The 19725-nt window shown below is 35.0% G+C and overlaps 1 protein-coding gene across 1 annotated transcript; it reads right to left on the bottom strand.

Annotated features, from left to right (window-relative positions):
* Positions 1-14228: 14228 nt before the first annotated feature.
* LOC137727879 (uncharacterized) lies at positions 14229-14783 on the bottom strand. The gene has a single exon (XM_068466715.1). The coding sequence runs from the start codon at positions 14781-14783 to the stop codon at positions 14229-14231; it is 555 nt and encodes a 184-aa protein (XP_068322816.1).
* Positions 14784-19725: the final 4942 nt, after the last annotated feature.

Genomic DNA, 19725 nt, shown 5'->3' with positions numbered 1-19725 from the left:
AAATAATTAAGAAAGAGACACAAATAAGTCATCGAATTGGGAAGAGCAGACCCTGGCCCATATTCCATGGTTTAAGCTTTTTGAATTTGAATCGGAAATTACTCATTACTTTCACGAGATTTTTTATAGAGATATGATATCCACACGTTTTATTTTACTTTTAATGTATTTTTTTAATTTTAAATTGTTAAATCGAATGAATTAAAAAAAATTAATAAACAAAAATTATCAAAAAAATATATGAGAAATAATATGAAATATGGATATCACATCCTTCTTTTATGTATGGATAAGATAAACAAATATATTATGATCACGAAGTAGATCAGTTTATCATAACATGTAATATATTAAAAAAAATTATAATTACTACTTTGCCTCGAAGAATTAAAAAAAAAAGACTTTTGATAAATAGCCACGTGGTAACCACATCTCGAGACTCCAACCTTTCATATTATTGCACCTTGTGCTGCAGCCGCTGCACACTGTTGTGGAAAAGTCATTGGATATCTTATCCCCCAGAACAAACGGAAGTATAAGATAAAGAAGGTGGGTGAAAAATCCAATCTTTTTGCCAAGCGTAATCAAACTTGGCACCTAAGAATATAAGCTTGTAATGATTCTTTGATTCCATGTGTCGATAGTCAAATGAGTGAATTTGTCAAAAGTAGCAATTTCACCTAGGTGATTAGGTCCCCTACATGGTGAGAACTATTTGCTTAACTTTTGCTAATTAATAAGCTAATTAATTCTTTAACTCATCTAACACACATAAGAGAAATGTTAAGGAACTGTCTCAAAAGGAAGATTATTTATGAACTTTCTGTTATTTCATGTTTTTTTCCACAATGAGTTTATGAAGAATCTCACTTTTGAGAAAATCTTCTTAACATTTTTCCACTCCGCGTATAATGTAAGTTTTTGTGTTAATCACATTATCCTCAAATTTGAACGTAATTATTGTTCCTACAAAAATTCTCAAAGATTACTATAAATACCCAAATGAGGATCCTCGTCGGATCCTTTAATCACATCTGTTTATCGTACATTGTGCAGCCAGTTTTCATTAGTTACTGTTTATATTCAATTTTAAATAAAAAATTACAATGATTTCTGACCGCACGATATACAACGAACGGATGTGATCGAAAGATTTCTGGAATCCTCACAAAGAGGATCCGGCAAGAATCCTCTATCAAATTCCCAAGTTTGGGGTTTCGCCACACACATATTTCTATCTTGTCGATCACTTTACATCACACACTCTTCTTAGAACTGTACGTGGTTTGAATTTCCTATCGGGACACATGTAGGCAATACTTTCGGATTCAATCACACCCTCAAACAACTCCCAGTTCACCAACTCTCAGGCATTGATGGAAGCAAGCCTAGCCCTGAAGGTGTGCGAGGTGTGCAACCGCGTGGGTCCCCTGATAATTTTTTTTTTTAGGGCTTCTGAACTTTAAAAAACTCGAACATAATAAGCAAAGTAGTTTTAGTAGAGTTGTCAAGCACTGCTTTCTCATTTAATTGTGCACTGGTTCGACTCCGTACCTACTTTTTTTTTTTTCTTTTGGATAAATGTTAAGAGAAATCTCTCAAAGTGAGATTCTCTATAAATTATCTGTCATATCATGTTTTCGCACAATGTTTATAATATTGGTACGGAAATAAACGTTAAATTATAAAGTGTAGAAAATCCCTGGAGAAAAAAAAATTCATTGTGCCCTGAACACAGATGGTATATCAGGTGTCATTGTACAAGTGGATAGAGATTTTAATTTTTAAGTTTGTTAATTTTTTTTAACACAATTATCCTACCACATTGTATAGTAACACATGGGACACTACCCTGTATTCCGACACAATAAAAAATCTCTCAATAAAAAGTGGGGAGTGCTATTCACACATTCCCTTTTACTTCCAACACACTCTTGTTAATTTTTGTCCATTGATCTTCTTCAGTTCTTTCGATCTGACGACCGGAAATTGAAAGAGATGTATGAGGGGTAAAAGTTGATGTGTGGATAGCACCACCCTCAAAATTTCACTTTTTCAAAAATCACCTTAGCATTCCTATTTTTTTTTTTTTCAGCTGTACTACTGCTATTAGGGTTTCTTTCGTAATGGGTATGTGCAGACAGAGTACTCATTTTGGCCCTTTTGAGCTAGACTATTTTTACTTCTTTATTATATCTGTAGTTTAATTTATTTCATTATAAAAAAATAACGTTTGCTAATAAATCTATAATTAAGAATATTATAATAAATTAAAATAGTTAAAAGTGTAAGAATATAATCTCTAAAAGCCATCCCTTACATGACATCATTCCATCGACTTCATGTAATGATTAAAATCGTTCATTCTTTTTGGTAATTGTTTAATGATCATCCAATTTTCGTTCAATTTAGAGATCATTTAGTCATTTATAAATAAAAAAATTAACAGTTCATCATCAGGATGCTAATATTATCATAAACAGTGATTTGTTTGTACAAAAAGATTGTCTCTGGTTTATATTCGGTAGTTGGGAAAGTAAAGGGAAACAAAAAGTTTCATTTTTCTTACAAGAAAATTGGATTTCACATGAATTAATGAAATTCTCCACCACCACCACTCCCTCTCACACCTCAAATACCATGGAAAAAAAAAAATTTGAGAGTACAAAATATAATTAATAGTAAGCTTGTGTATAATATTGTAATGTTTTAAACTTAAGATATAATTAACCGTAAATTTTTCATTTGAAAAATGCTAAATAGACTTGCACTAAGTTTTTTTATTTTCTTTAATTTTTATAAATCATATGCGTCACCTAAGTTGAACTTGCATAAAGGGCAACAAGAAGTTATGAATATGTGTGAAAACTTGTAAAGATATTGGAATTAAAATTAAGGAAAACGATGCGAACCATTCAAAGTAGCTATCGTGAATTTAAAACACTAGGCATTGGTGATGTTAGGCATTTTAATTGTCAACGTGTTGGCTCGATCTATACTCAATCCACTAGTAAACTGAATTGTAGCACATCATGATCCAATTGGCGCAATTTTGCTTGCTTTTTGTGATGCCGTGTTTGAGGAGTCGTTTTTACCATTTTTAATGTAGGGTCATTTTTTAAAAAAAAATTATTTATTTATTTATATATATATAGGGGTTTTTTAACTTTAATCCTTCAAGAAGATTGAAATTTAAAATAAACATGGTGTTAGATTACATATTGATTATAATCTCTTGATGTGTCCTTAATTCAAAATAATTAATGTACATTTTATTTAATGTCTCCCATTAAATATTTTAGTTTATTAACATACAAATTTTAATTTATTTTTGACCAAAAAAGAGTTGTTTAATTTATTAATCTCTACTAATTAATAAAACACTCATTGTTAACCAAAATCCTATGAAATTACCAGTTTAACCCTCTAATTAAAACATAACATGAATAAGAAATATGGGGTAGAAATGTAATTTCACACAACCAAATTTTACCTTTTTTTTCAAAACATCACCTACATGTAGTCCTAACATATCTCTAATTAAAAATATATAAATAAATAAACCTTCCCACTCCCACATTTTGTATCAATCTCTTCCTCTCTTCTTTTCTTCTTCTATTTCAAAAACAAAAATAAAACATTTTCTCACACTTTGTGTGTACCCATATGCTAATTTTATTTAACATTCTTCAAACTTGAAAGACTCAATTAATGTACCTAAATGTTAGTACCGAAATGTATTATATTGAACTAATGTATTTAAATGTTAGTATCGAAATGTATGTAATGAAATATATGCACCGAAATTTATTATATTAAATTAATGTATCTAAATGTGTGTACCGAAATATATGCACTAAAATGTATTATATTGAATTAATGTACCTAATATTTGTACCGAAATGTGTGTATGTGACGCCCCATCCCGAAATATTTAATTTCGGGAAATAATTCCAATGATAGGCCCAATTTAATACTCTTATTTATTTTACTACCAACCTCCATGATTCCTTAATTAAATTTCTTAATTCCACACAAAATCTATAACCATGATTCACTTTTCAGCACATACTATTATATTTTCGATTTATTACTAATTCCTTCTCTTAGAGCAAAATTCTAACTAAAGATTTATTTTAAATTAATTAACCTCATTTATTTTATGGCTGCATCTCACTTCTCGTTAGACGGACTACGTACCCTAAATAGGGATCAAGCCATTCGTAGTTCACCAGTTCAAATTCAATCAAATTCTGAAATTCATACAAGTGACTAACAATCACCAACTAGCTTCAAACAAGTGAATCACACCAAGTGCTTATCAAATTTGGTTTCAGAATATCAAAATTAGACTAAAAAGATGGCATTGGCTCATTGGCCAAGCGTCGCCGCAGGTGGCGGTCAGCCGCCTCGGCTCGCCGGAAAATTTCATTATTTCTAAAAGCTCTCAAATTTTACAAAAATGTAGAGCAAGTTAAGAGGAACAACTTTTTTACCTGTGTCAAAGTCTAATTCGGCCAGTAAAAGCCCCCATTTCACTCAAACCCATCGGAAAACCTAGAATTTTGGTGGTTCAATCCGTCGCCACCTGTGTTCTGCCGCCCTAACCAAGGCTTGGGACATGTACCTGGGTTCACTAGGAGTGCATTGATAGTGGTGGTGGTCGGAGTTACCTTCAAATTTGGTGTATCACCACCACAAACCCGTCGCACCCACCGTGAAGGATTTCTTATTTTCAAAGCTAATTTCACTCGATTTTTGGGTTGTAATAGGTAGAGGGAGGGTTGTGGAGTATTTCTTAGGAGGTGTCACAGCTTAGTTCGCCGGAATTTGGGTAGAGGAAGCCTCGAAAATCAACATTTCCATCGGGTCGGGTCACCAAAAGAGGAACGGGTCGAGGGGGACCCGGGGTTCCCTCCTCATCTCTTCTCTCATTTTCCTCCTTTCCCCCTCCCCGGATTGGTCCGAGTCTCTCCCTTTTCTCTCATTCCCTTTCCATCACAACCACACACATGGCACTCCTTTTGCTCCAGATTTTCTGGAGCCTTCCAACTTAATGTCAAAATGACTATTTTGCCCTTAACCTCTATCGTTAATAATTTCTTCATTATAACTTCGTTTCAAGAACTATTTTCGCCTACGCGCTCGTAGGATCATCCTCTATCCAAATATGATAAAATATATAAGGATAAAATACGTCCTCGTATAATTACATTAAGCTAGCTAGGAGCATTTTCGTCTTTTCTACTTAACGATAAATTTCACAACATAATTTATAATAATTTCCCGAAACAAAACTTTAAAATTTCTCAATTCAATTTTTCATACCCATAAATCGATTTATTTTTTATTTTTCTCCACATATTCATATATTTAAATTTTCAAGGTTTAACAGTGTACATAAATGTATGTACCGAAATGTATTATAATGAATTTAATGTATCTAAATGAAGAAGGCAACGTACATTGAAATATATTGTATAACAAAAATTTATTTATCTAAATGTTTACAAAAAAATATATTACAATAAATGAAATGAAAATGAAAACTATAATGAAACCAAAAATCTCATTCTACACTTCTCACAAGTGTATTTTTCTTTCCTAATATAAAAAGTTTGGAGTGTAGAATGAGATTTTTAGAGTGCTAATAACAATTCCCAAAATCAATACATTAAGAATTTGGAAGAAAAAGAGAAATAATTAATAAATCAAAATATAATTAATAAATGAGGTTATTAATGTATCAATGGACTAAAATTAGATTTTGATATTACTTGTGGTTTTAATCTAAAAGTCATCTTTGCCAATGATTAAAATGAAGTTTTCTATTTTATTTTTCAAGAACGTAGAGTCTTTTTTTTTTTAAACAAAATATATTATCTACGCTAATGAGAGATGGTGCGTTTTGACACACCCCAACCAAAATCAAGGCGTGCTGGCCGTCACACCTTGATTTTGGTCGGGGTGTGTCAGTTTGGTATCAGAGCATAGGTAGCCAAAGTGTAGTCCAGCAAGACAAGTATTAATTATACAATACCAGAGGTGGTCCTACATTAGTGATAATCTATCAGAACCGCCGCTGCACTCGCCGGTTTTTGGAAAAACTTCAAACTTCAATAACTTACTCAATTCTCAACCAAAATTCATAAAATTGGTACCAATATGAAGCTCAGGACAAAAAGAACATATCCTTACCACTTTTAGGTCCTAAAACCAACTGAATTTAGCTGGAAAAATCTCAATAGTCCGGCCACCCCTGCAACTCGACGAATTCGAGTGTCCCAACGTCCAAAACCTTCCAAAATTCTTCTACCAGCATGCCTTGATTTTGGTCGAGGTGTATTAGGTTTAGCCTTTTAACTCAATAAATGGGCCTAGAGAGGAACCTATTAAAGGATGAGAAGATTAAAGACATTGTATCTACAAGTCAGCCCAGGAATCCAAATGATAGAACATCGCCACGAGAACGAAAAACGGCCACTATCAACGACAGCTCATAGCCCTGGAATGTCTACTGATAAGAAGACACAAGAGCATAACTTAAAGTACTTTCTAACCACTCAAGCAGTTGGCAAACTTGACAACTTTGAGCCATGGAACTCCAAAGACAATTTTATCCAAACGTCAACTTCTAGCCATGCGTTGCTTATCGACAAAAAAATAGGTATATGAAGAGACATAAATGTTGTCAAGCCTAGCACTCGGGTAAAGTAGCGTCATGCCACGCATCATCTATACAACGTCACCTAAAGTCAGTGTGACAAATTTATGATTCCCAGTTGTTCTCAAAATGCGTGAATGTCGAGTATAATAAATATTCTAAAATTTAATAAAAAATTACAATTATAATTCAAATATAGGTAGGTTTTACTTTAGCTTGTTTGAAGGAATTTGTTTGTACCATACTTCACCAACTCTGAAACTACCGAGTAATTGTCAACTTTATACTTTTGAAGACCTACTAAAGGGTTCATGATGAAGCAATCATGTCGAAGCACATAAGTTCTCCAATCAAGAGACCAATCACAACATGAATAAAGCTCTTAGAGTCCACATCAATCGCAGACAGAAGCAAGGGACTCTCCTCATCTATAAAAGAAGATCATTTCTCCCACAATTAAGGACTAATGTCATTATTGTACTTAATTCATTATTAGAACTCAATGATGATGATTATAGTTAAACCTTTGTATAATATCTCTACATTATTAATGGGAACTCCTCTGCTCTAGTGGACGTAGCCCAATGTAGGGTGGACCATGTATACATTTTGTTTACTTTCTTATCTCTATCTCTTTACATATTACCCCCACTAGATAACCAGAGCAACCTGGTGTAAACTTGCAAGTGCACAAGATAATCGTAATATAGCGTTTAGCAAGTCCAACTATCGTTCCCACTAATATTCAAATTCAATCTCCAATTTGATAAACTAAACCAAATCTAATTATATTAACGACACACAAACCCAAAAATATAAACTCAAACAACGGACGAGACTCGATCTTAATCAATAATTTTAATTCAAGAAGTAAAAAGTTTGTTGTGATGATTTTATAAACGAATAAAAGCAGAACCTTAAGTAAAAACTGAAATTAAAGAGAAGAAAACGTTGTGTTTTAAAGCAAGTGATGAAAAGTCTAGGGATTAGGAATCAACCACAAGCAATCTAGTTTAGGTTTCAATGCATTCAACAGATCTTTCGATTCCTTAGATGATAATTCCCGTATCTAAGTCCTTGTCAGGCACATTAGACCATAGTTTTCCTTAAGTGAATGATTCTCTCCTAGTTCAGGCAGAGGTTGTATATCCTAACATGTAATCTACCCTAGTTAAGGTATAAATTTGAAAATAGGACTCTTTACGCTCTAGAAAACAAGAGAACCAAGCAAACCATTATTCTTTGTCAAGCAATAATGTAATTTACCACACCTAACCACAAGAAGCTAATTGAATTATATTGCTAGTTCAGCCTCAAATTCATCTTCCTATCTCACTAGATGCAAAGTCCTAAGGTGATCAGTCAAAGAACTCAAACAAAAAGTAACAATTCAATCAATGATTAAGCATTCATTTCAAAGAAACTAGAAATCCAATGAATAACATTAAAAACCATAAACATCCATGCTAGGGTATCATCCTAACACTAAAAAAAAAGTTTAATTACTCCTAAAATGCGAAAACATAATTAAAATTCTGAAAAACATGAAATACACTTCCACACGACGATGATGGATCTCACAGATGATCGGCAGCTGCTGCTTTCCTTTTTACTTCTTGCTACGATCTGCTCCTTATATTCCTTCGAATCCCAAAAGCATGTTCCCAAAAACTCTGTCCACCAAATGTCCCTCCATCTCTCCTCTTTTATTCCTAAACAAATGTTGAAATCCTTACTTGAACAGGACTCTTGAATTTCTCTTCTGACTTGGATTAATATATTGATGATGTGGCACACCAAACTATTAAATATATTAACCATGCACCGTTAGAATAGTCTTGAACTCTTCTAAAAGCTTCCCTTTTGCTATGCATGTTTCTTTTTATTAAACTTTGTAAATCTGAAATCTCTTTGCAAATCTCGCGTAAACCTTGCTAGCAGAAGTCCGGTACAAGAACCACTATAACGTCTTTTAAGAAACTCGGAATCACGAACCATAAAACTCCTCTGAAAGCTAACTTCCATATCTTTCCAATGGTATAAGGCTCAACAGCTGGTTCATTCTGAGGAATTACAGTTTAATCCGTAAAGTTGGTTGATCCGCACAAATAGCCTCTGCTTCCAGCACGCCAAACTCATTTCAATCGCAAAAGTGCTCCTTTTTCTTCTTTCTTCATCTTCACTCTTCAAATCTAAGAAAAATATAAAACTAAATGAAATGAACTAAATTCACTCAAAAACATAATAAGAATCTAAACTAAAGGGCATGAAAATGTATGCAATTACGATTATATCACAACCTAAACATTTTACATTGTTTCAAAGTAACCTTTCACGACCACCATCCACTATTTCTTATATTTTTTTTTTCTACATCCATCCCCATATCATGTTAGACAAACTTGTTACTGACTAGTTCATAGGTCGGTCAAGAGGAAAAAGACGAACTGGAAAAAGTAGAGTGTGACCTGCCTGCTCTTGTTGCACCCGTCACACAGATGGCCCTTGGTCCATCCCCAAAGAAAACTAGTGTGGTTTTAATTGGGCAAATTTTTTTTTTTTTTTTTTTTTTGTACTGTTTGCTCAAAATCTTCCTAGCTTCAGAAATCAGATCTAATAGTTTTAAGATAATCATAGACGGTGTATCATGTAGAGTTTGATGGTATTTTTATTTTATTTTATATAATTATGAATATTTGAATTTTGAGGGAGTTTATTTTACTTTCATAGATTTATGTGGATTTTAATTGAATTCTATTTGGATTATAGTGGAGTTTGTGAGAATTTTATCAAAAAATTCAGTAGAAATTTGTGGATTGTCATGGACATACTAATGACTAATTTATTAATAGGCATTGTTATTTTCAAATTTTCGTTATTTAATATAGTGACTATTTGACGTAGTAGAGAACCAAGGGAGTCTCAAGGAGACAGAAGATAGAAACCTGGGAATCACTTAACCAGGGACAATGGATTCGCTTGACGTCGCTACGGGGATAGAACGTAGGAATCACTCAACCAGAGACAACATAATCACTCACATTGGTAATTGTGGATTCACTCAACATGACCAAGTCTAACACTTGGTCTGCGAAGGAGAAAACTAACTCTCTTCTTGGATTAACTAGAATTCACTCAATTGACTTCTTAATCTTACATATGGAGCCCTTTAAATAGGAGGGTACCTTACATTGGTACGATAGACAATTAATAACACATTATAGTTACAATGCAAACTGATTAAAATAAATAAAAGCATGGCTTTGATAGATGAGAAGTCACCAATATCTATATTTAATATACGACCATACTTATTGTAGTGCCGACATCATACTCCTCTTCTCCGAAAAAAACTCATCCTCAAGTTTACATTGGTCTTTGATTTCCAAAATTTTCTCAAGTTCTGTGCACCCCTTAACCGTTTCATGATAGCAACAATTTCTTTTGAAAAATGAACATCAATCTTGTAGGATTGGCATCGACTCCAAGTTACAAACAACACTGGTGATTAACCACCTTAAACATAGCCTTGTAATCTTCATCTTGCTCGCCATAAATTAGTAGAGAACACTCATCGAAAAAGTTTTCTTTGAGATCATCATCATGATTGACATACTCATAGTAAATTGGGAATTCCAATCGACGAAACTAATTTCTTCGACAATGCGCTCTTCAAACAGATTGTAAATCACAGCCATGATCTTCAATCATAGTGGAAAACCTGCTCTGATGCCACTTGATGCAAGAGAAGTCAAGGGAGTCTTGGGAGACGAGGGATGATAACCTAGGAATCACTCAACCAAAGGGGACAGAATCATTCACGCCTCTACGGGGATAAAACCTGGGAATCATTCCACCAGGGGCAACGGAATCACTCACATCGCTAATCGTGTAATCGCTCAATACGACCAAGCCTCACACTTGATTTTAAGGAGGAGAAAATTCACTCTCTTCTTAGATTGATTATAATTCACCAAACTGACTTCTTAATCTTACATATGGAGCTCTTTAAATAGGAGCTTACCTTACATTGGTAGGATAAACAATTAATAACACATTGTAGTTACAATGCAAACTAATTAAAATAGATAAAAGCATGGCTTTGGTATATGAGAAGCTACCAACATCCATATTTAATATAGGGACCATACTTATTGTAGTGCCTACATCACTATTACCATGACAAAGTGGTCATATGAGGTGATGGTGACAACGATGCTGGTGCAAGTGCCACCTAGTGATTGTCGACAGGATAGTGATAGTATAGGTGTTGTCTTAAGTGCCTGCAATAGAAGTAGTAGGGGTGGTGATTGTGGTGGCCACATGGTGTTGGGGTGGTGGAGCAATGAGGGATGGGGGTGGTGGAGCAATGTGGGATGGGGGCGGTGGTGATAATAGTGGTAGAGAGAAGCAAAAGGAAAGAGCTTCACAACAAGGAGGTATATATGGTGGTGCAAGGTTACTTTTGGACAAAGTTCAGTCTATCTCCTCCTCTTTTTTTATGATGTTGGCAATCTCGAACCTAGACCACCAACCACCTTTAGCCGTCGTGACTCGCTCATCCATCACCAGTCGTCGCTACGTACTCACTCATCCACCACTAGCCAGCATAAGTTCATCCATTCCCTTAAACACAATTAACCACCACCTTCGACAGTCAGCGTTGACTTTGACTTTGACTTTAACCGGTCAACGGTCAACGGTCAACGTTGACTTTAGGGTTGACTTTTTAGGTTTTCGTTCGAGAGCCTTCCTAGGCTAATTTCGACGTCCTGGACTCATTTATGAAGTCTGTTTTTCCAAATTCAATCATTTGAGTAGAGTTCGACTAAATGTACCATTTATGTGCTTAGGGACAATTAATTGTGGCGTTTCCATCTTTGCTAGGTGACATGGCTTTTCGACGGCAAAGTACTGTGAGTGGACCCCATGTTTTGATAGTAGAAATGCATACATGAAAAGCATGATTTGATGACTATATTTTATGAAACGTTTTATGAGATAACATGCTTACTAAGGCTAGTTTGAATTATTACTATTTTTCCTATAACCCGTGTTCTTATAGAATATATGATGGATGATGATATGATATTTAGAACATGTTTAGAACACCTCTTTATAGTATAGATGATGGATGACTTTATACTATGAAGTTGCTTTTCAATATGTATATGTTCACTGGTTTTGTACTTACCTAGTGGTCCTTTCCGCTATGGGACGTAGGGATAGACGGTCCGTCCTGAGCGACGGTTTGGTGTTGGCATAGGGCCTGAAGTGTATTTCCTCTGGCAATTTAGCACAGGGACGGGGAGCCAACATGGGGCCTAGAGTGTATTTTCCTCTGACTGTCTGCTCAAAGACGGGAAGCTGACATGGGGCCCGGGGGTTATCGGACATTCACTAGTGATTATTATATATACAAGTTATGATTTGAGACATTGCACGACATGCTACATTTCGGAAAACATAGATCATTATATATGTGTTTTCATAAAACCTGGGAGTTAGTATGTTGATAACTGTTTTATTATATATATATATATATATATATATATATATATATATATATATCAACTTGGTCCACTTATGTTTGTTTTACACCCCCTTCAGGACTTAGAATCGAGACATACAATCCCGGCGTCCAAGCACTTCCGCATCGACATCTTTGAGTCCTCTTGGTGTAGGATTCATCCTTTGTTTCATTCAATTTTATATTATTTCTTTTAATATTCTAGTTAGTTATATACTCTGAACACGTTCCTTAAATGCATATTCGTTATTCTTTTATATTTATAAGCCTTATCTACCCCTTGTTTTAATTAGAGATGATAAAATTACTTGTAGATGAGGTTTAAGAAGGAAAATTGTTTTGTAAAATTATGTTACTGTTTTTAACTCTTTTGTTATGATAAATGACAAAAATGTCTTTTCATTCTCTTTTGGTTGACAAAAAGTTTTAATTAATATCTAGTTTAGACAAGTGACCCTTTACAACAATGGTGAAAAGGAGTTAAGCCATTGCATGTTGACATGGGTTCAAATTTCGTCAGTAACTAATCTAATATCTAATAACAAAATTTATGGTTTGAAAAAAAAAAAAAAAAAAGTTTAGATAATAATAATAAGCTTCATTTTCGTTCTCCAATACTGGTTTGTCGGCCCGACCCCTCCAGAAAGGTTATGACATTGTCTGAGGCCCAGCCGCACACCAGTGCTCTTGAATCTCGATGGTTTCATTCATGTTTTAAGCCAAGATTTTGGTATCAAGGATCTGCAGGGATCCTTGAGTTATATTTTAGGCTTACAATCGCTCTGCCTTGATGGCTTGCTTATCTCTCAGACTAAGTATGCTTTGGACCTCTGCTTAAACGTGCCCAACCCATGAGCTCTCCTAGCACGTCTCACCTCATGGCTGTCAAACGCATTTTGGGTTACATCAAAGGTACAACTGATCATGGCCTCCTTCGTCCACAACTGTCTACTCCTACCATTTGTGCCTTTATTTGATCCGGACTGTGCCGACTTCCTCTACGCTCGTCATTCAACAACAGGCTATCTTATTTATTTTCGCAATTTTCGCAATAAGCTAATCTCTTGGTGCTCCCGAAAGCAGCCAAAAGTGTTTCATTCAAGCGTGGAATCTGAATGTAGAGTACTTGCTAATGCCTGCACTAAAACAACTTGGATTTCCTATCTGTTTTATGAGTCGTGTGAACCTGTTCGTTTTTTCCTTTACTCCGACAACCTAAGCACAACTTCTATGGTGTCTAACCCATGAAAGAGCCGCTTTGGGGAGTCCTCATGTTCGATTTATTCCCTCAGTTGATCAGTGCATAACTGCTCTCAAAACGTCTTCTCTTTCTCCGCACCATCCGCAGCTCAAGACCAGATATCAGCTCACCATCTCAGTCCAACTTTACTATGGACTCTTCTATTGATAAGGACAAGAACTAATTTTGATATCATGAATAACTTCAGCTAAATACAAACGTGTGAATTATCAGCCTGACAATCTGTGTAAATATCTTTGCAATGATTAATGGAAAGCATCAGGTTCTTCCAACCTGATATGCGATTTGGTAAACCACGTTCATAACGTTCCACATCAATGAAATGGATCTGGATAGAATGCAACAACAGCGACAAGATTGATGCACAGTAGTAAACTTTAGGACGACATTAATGAATCTTCAAGTTCAGCGACCAAAATTATGAGGGGTCCTAATTTCTGTCAAATATTGAAAGAGAAAGTCCTTTTCTAACCACATCGATATTGTCCTGAAACTTGTATCTTGCCACCAGCACGGAATGACACGTCTGAGGCGATCTCGATAATGTTGATGAAGGGTCATGTTAAGCCTAAAAAGTTTGCCAATTTCATGGTCATGAAGATACATGACTCACTCTATTAAGTGTTTAAATAACCTTCTTCTTTTGTTCAAAAACAAAATAGCCATCTTCTTTCGTTCATTTATTTTGTTGTAGTAATCATAGATACATTATTTGATACGTAAGATACGTTCTAAATTTTAACACAATATTCATGTATCTATTCCTAAATGTTTCATAACTGAGAAGTAACAAGTAATGCAACATCTCTGAATAATATGGTCAAAAAATGTTTTGCAGATAATAAATTAGGAAGCTGAACTCTATCAAGGGTCAACGCTCTTTCGCAACCAACAAATTCATCTTGGACCTGTGTGAGGACTTCAGAGCTTGATTTGTCACCGTCACTGACTCCTTGTATTGTGAAAACGAAACCCCCTAACGCAAAATCATGTGAACGTACACACTGCTTTATAGCTTTGGTGCCTTTAACACTGTTGGTGGTGTTGAGCATACTTTCAAAGAAAGCTTTGCTTTGTCCTGCATTTGCTAGTGCTAATTTAAGAATGGCTATGTCAAGATCTTTGAGATTAGAAGCTAATCGAACTGGAGTATCTCGCCAAAGAGCCCTTATGCATTGCTTATAGTCTCGTCCTAATTTGTCTCGGGCTTGCTTGCAAACACCTCTGACTATTGGAGAAGCTCTTGCATTTGCAAATGGCGCTGGAGATAAGGAGAGACATAAAAGCAAGGAAGCAATAAACATTACGTAACAGATTCGGGAGTCCATATGATTTTTGTATGGATGCTATAGTAAAAACAATATATTTGGTCGAGTCAAGCAATGAATGAATGGAGTATCATATATGTAAGCTACCCATGAAGGGTATAGGTCTAAATTTAGGAGCGTAGAAGGTGGAGAACCAGTGTTGTGTTTAAAGACTATCACTTTAATTGGTATTTAGATTCAATGTAGTCTGAGTCGTTACTTCAGTCAAATTTGATTAACCTACATCATATATTAATATTGGTGCAGTTTGTTTCATGTCGATTGCTTTGCTGTTAATGAGGCGTTAGAACAAGTTTTCATGCCAATTGCAGTTTGTTTAACTTGTAGCAATCAAAACGTTTGGCGTTTGAACAATTGCTTCATGAATATTACTTTATTTCCCGCGTACCCTATAACATCTTTAATATCATAACGTTGTCCTTTTTTATTAGGCTACGTATACGTTTGGTAAGCAAACATGAATTGATGGCAGATGATATCTCATTCCTTTTCGTATGGGATGAGAAATGGAAATTTTCTTTCCTGTGTTTGGCAGTGAGAGGGAAGAAACAAGGAAATACACTTTTTTATATATTAGGTATTAATTTTTACTTATTAATGAGGGTAGGTTTGTCATAGAAGAAAGTAAGTAATGCTTAAGTTGGTTTCCCATGAGATGGAAATTGTTTCCCAAGGTTGGATATGTCGATGTAAATTTTCACCATCTTCACTCTTGACGAAAATACACTTGCAAAACAATCAACAGCTTTGATCAAAGACCTAAGCCTCATGCGTCCACGAGATGGGAGGTTAGGCCAGTGGATCTCCCATACCTAAGGTAGTTTCTTTGAAAAGAGTAAGTGTTTAGGACTTTTAGGGGTAGCAAAAACTTATCGAAATTTGGTAAAGATTGAGGTATTTATAAGAGGAGGGGCCGGCCATGGTGTAGGGTTTTACCCTACACATGAGATGTATGGAATATATGACAAAGGTGAAGCATTAGAGTATTTCTATTGATCAGTCATGTCATATAGGCTCGAGTCAGACATCCAACAGCATCCTATTGGCCAAGGTTTATGGAGAGAATATTCTCAATATATATATATATATATATCTACACTAACGCGAGTCGGGTAGGCTTAGCCTTACAATGGGCTAGCAATAATGTGGTTCAAATTCGCTTTTGGCGAGAATTGAATCTAAGACCTTTCACTTACAAGTGATGAGCAATATCACTAGACCATATTATTAAGTGGCTATATTCTCAACAGAGGAGGCGTTGAGGGAGAGCGAAAGGTGCAGTCGCACAAGGCCCCAAATTTGAAGGGGCCCCTAAATTTTTGCCATCTAACATCATGTAATAATGTTCTATATTCAAAAATTGATTTTGTTAGCATTTTAAACCCGCATTGTGCATTCTTTATAAGAGTTTTTTTTTTTTCTTTCTAAATATAAAACTTGGAGTACAATGAGATATTTTGAATGTCAATAATAACATCCTAAAAATGACTATTTCTTAATTTTATTATATAAGTGGCTTTGTTTTGATTTAAATGAATGTTTTCTAGTATCAGTACATTGTCATACTTTTTTAAAAACTTAAAACTATCTCAAGGAGGGCCTCTTTTACAAATTTTGCACAAGGACCCTAGAATTTCAGAGACGGCCCTGATTCTCAAGATATTAAATGGGAAATAATATTTTTAGATAATGGTGTGAATATTCCTAATTGATTTAAATAGGGATTACTTACTTGAATGAAGTCAATCTTCAATTGGGAATGTATTAAAGATAAGATTTGGGTAATTAATCCTTATCTTTAATGTCTTGACTTTTTCTTGCCCCAGGCATGTGAGGTGTGGGCAGTCATATTCAGCTGTTTGGACCTTTAGGGGTGATGAGCTGCGCGTGGAAGTATATGAGAAGTTTGCCCATTTAATGAGGGCAATCTTGTCTTTTTTGAGTAAAAATCCACGTGTCACTTCTAGAATTTTTGGGATTATTTTAGGCACCACAAGATAGAGAGCATCACTTTCCCCTCTATTTTCCAATGGTGGAGGAAATTACTTTTCAAACATGACATTAGACAGAGAAAATTCAAGCTTCAACAAGCAAGCTATCTTAATTTAGTGAACACTAACTAACTAAATTTAGTTAGGGTGAGAAAAAGTTAAATTTTTGCTAAATATTAAAAATTATAAAATTGTGCTGTTTGTGGCCTTCAAGAGAAGAAAAAGGGTTTGCGTTGTTCAGTTTAGGAAAAAATAGTATTAAACCATTTTAACTTTAGCTAAAATAGCAAATATTGTTCGTAGTAGATTTGACTAGCTACAATAACCAAAATTTACCTAGTATTCTTGAAGACACTCTTACCAAACATTAGAAATGCAACAATTTCTCATTACCAAGCCCATTCCCAAGCCTATAAGGTTATCTCCAATTGAAGGTTGGACAGAGGGCTTGTTTTAGACCTCAGGTCCTCCAAGAAATTAATATTTTAATAAACAATGCAAGGTCATATTTTTTACCATCTCCAACCGAGGGTCATAGGGCTCGTTTTAGCCCTGTCACAAAAACCAATTTCCAACCGAGGGTCAAAGGGTCATAGGGCCAAACATATTATTTAAATTTAAAAACTACAACAACTTAAATTAAAAGCACATTTACCATCTCTAATAGGAAACATATATTTGGGGCACCCATTATATTTGTCCCACGTCGGAAGAGAATTGAGCAAGCTAAAGCTTGCATGTGTGGCACCCGTTATATTTGTCCCACATCGGCTGTGGGAGAGGTTTGAGCAATCAAACATGTTTATAAAAGCAACATCCCCACATAGAACCAATCACTTTTCTGTGCCTTAATTAAATGTTATTTTTAAATTTTTGGCCAAAAAAAAACTGTAAAAACTATGAAAAACAAAAAAAAAAAAAATATTAAAAAATAACGACTAGCTGACGTTAGCTAGCCGTTGAGATTCAAATTTTTTAGCCCGGCCTGAGGCTGGCTGGCTGGCTCGTTTGGGCCGGCCGGTAAGCCCTTTGGCCCTTTTTTGTCCAGTGGGGCCCACGTGCCCTTTGGATTGGCCCTCGGTTAGAGACAATTTTAGGGCTATTTTCGCCCTTCTGGCCATCTGGACCCTTCAGTTGAAGATGGCCTAAGAGATTTACTTTGAATGTGAGTGAGACCAAACTATCTTTGGTATATATGTGCTTTGACATGTAAGTAATTGTATAGATATTAGTATTGGACTAAACATATTTAATTCTAATTCATATTATAGAGGAAAATTAAATGAAATCGTTTTGAATTCAGAGGTGGTTGAAACCTCTTAGGAAACTGGTTGTAACCGACTCCATGATAAGAGGAGTGGTTACTAACAGATATAGGCATGTCTTTGGTCTGTCTTCTCAAGTCAACTTTGTTAAAATACGCTCCTTCTGTGAGAGAGAATTATAAGGAACTAAAAGAAGAGAAGATCGAAGCACGAACTCATTCACATTGAGTTATTTTGCAGGTACAAACTGGTAGTAATTAGGGTTTACTAACTCATTCACATTGAGTTATTTTGCAGGTACAAACTGGTAGTAATTAGGGTTTACTTTTGATTAGATGTTCTGACTAATATGTTGTAATTTAATGGCTTTTATTGGTTTCGATAATTGCTATGTGGTCTATATTCATGAAAGTATTAAATACACTATTTATATAGATGAAGAACATGACCACAAGAAAATGTTATATGAAAATAGAGATATGAAAATAGAAAATAATAATCACAAATGTTGCAAGGCAATGTTGAAAGAAACACATGACCCATAGAAATCAGTGCATTTAGTGCTCCCAGCAATATCATGAGAGATAAAAACTCTTATAACAATTAGGCAATAGAGAAAAAACCATCCTTCTATCTAGGCCCTAAGGGCGTGTTTGTTTGCACTCACTAAGTATTACTGGATTGGACTGGCTTACTAAGAATATTAATCCCGTGTTTGGTGCGAGCCAGGATTGTGTTTAATGGGACTACGTCGGACTCGTGCCAACTAAACTCTTCACTAACCGGTCTTAGCGAGAACGCCCAAAAAGGATGGGACTGCGAAGACCATCGCTTCGATTCGTCTGCTTGGTCTTCGTCTTCCTCAACTCACTTTGTCTTTGTCTTCCTCAACTTGCTTCTTCTTCCAGATCCCGCATCAACCGTCGCGCCCTACTCGAGTTTACCAAGAGCTTTGCCAGGAAGATGCGCCAACAAGTTTGTCTCTTTCTTCTGCAAGATCAATTGACGTTGATTTGGAGAGGTCGATTGAAATGAATTTGCAGATCTGACGATCCGACGAAGCCTCTACAAATTGAAAAAAAAAATTGGGGATTTGTCTGAGTTTGATTTGAAGAGAAAGTAAGTAAATTAAAAGAAGAAAAATATAGGTTTGAATTCAAGAGAAAGCAAATGCAAAGACGAAAAAATGTGGGTTTTATTTTTTCTGGTTTGAGTTTTACTGGGAGCGAATCTCGGCGTGAAGAACCAAAGCAAATGAATGAAGAAAAGAGAGAGAGACGGGGCAAGAGAGAGAGAGTCAAATAAAAATAGTTGTATTTTGTTTTTTTTTAAGATAAAAAAGGTGTATTACTAATAGTAAAATGAATTAATAAGTATTTGAACGCTAAACACTTCACTATTCTTATCCAGCGGAGTCTAAGCCAAATCAGTCTAATTTAGTCCCAAAAGTTAGTTCAATCCAAGATAGTCCGGTACAACAAACACATCCTGAATTATGTATGTTTCTTTCATTGGCAAGAAAAATTGGTTTTTATATTTTTATTGAGTCTCACTCTAATCCAATATTATTAATTTTAATAATATCTTTAATATAAAAAGCAATTAAAATAGAACAATAATGTAGTTCTAATCTAAGCAAACATTAAACTGGTAACAACACTGTTTTAATTATCCTGCTTCTTGGTC

This window comes from Pyrus communis, chromosome 3, assembly GCF_963583255.1.
Source record: "Pyrus communis chromosome 3, drPyrComm1.1, whole genome shotgun sequence".
NCBI lineage: Eukaryota > Viridiplantae > Streptophyta > Magnoliopsida > Rosales > Rosaceae > Pyrus > Pyrus communis.
Note: the sequence above shows the minus strand (reverse complement) of the source record. Positions and strands in the feature narration are given on the sequence as shown.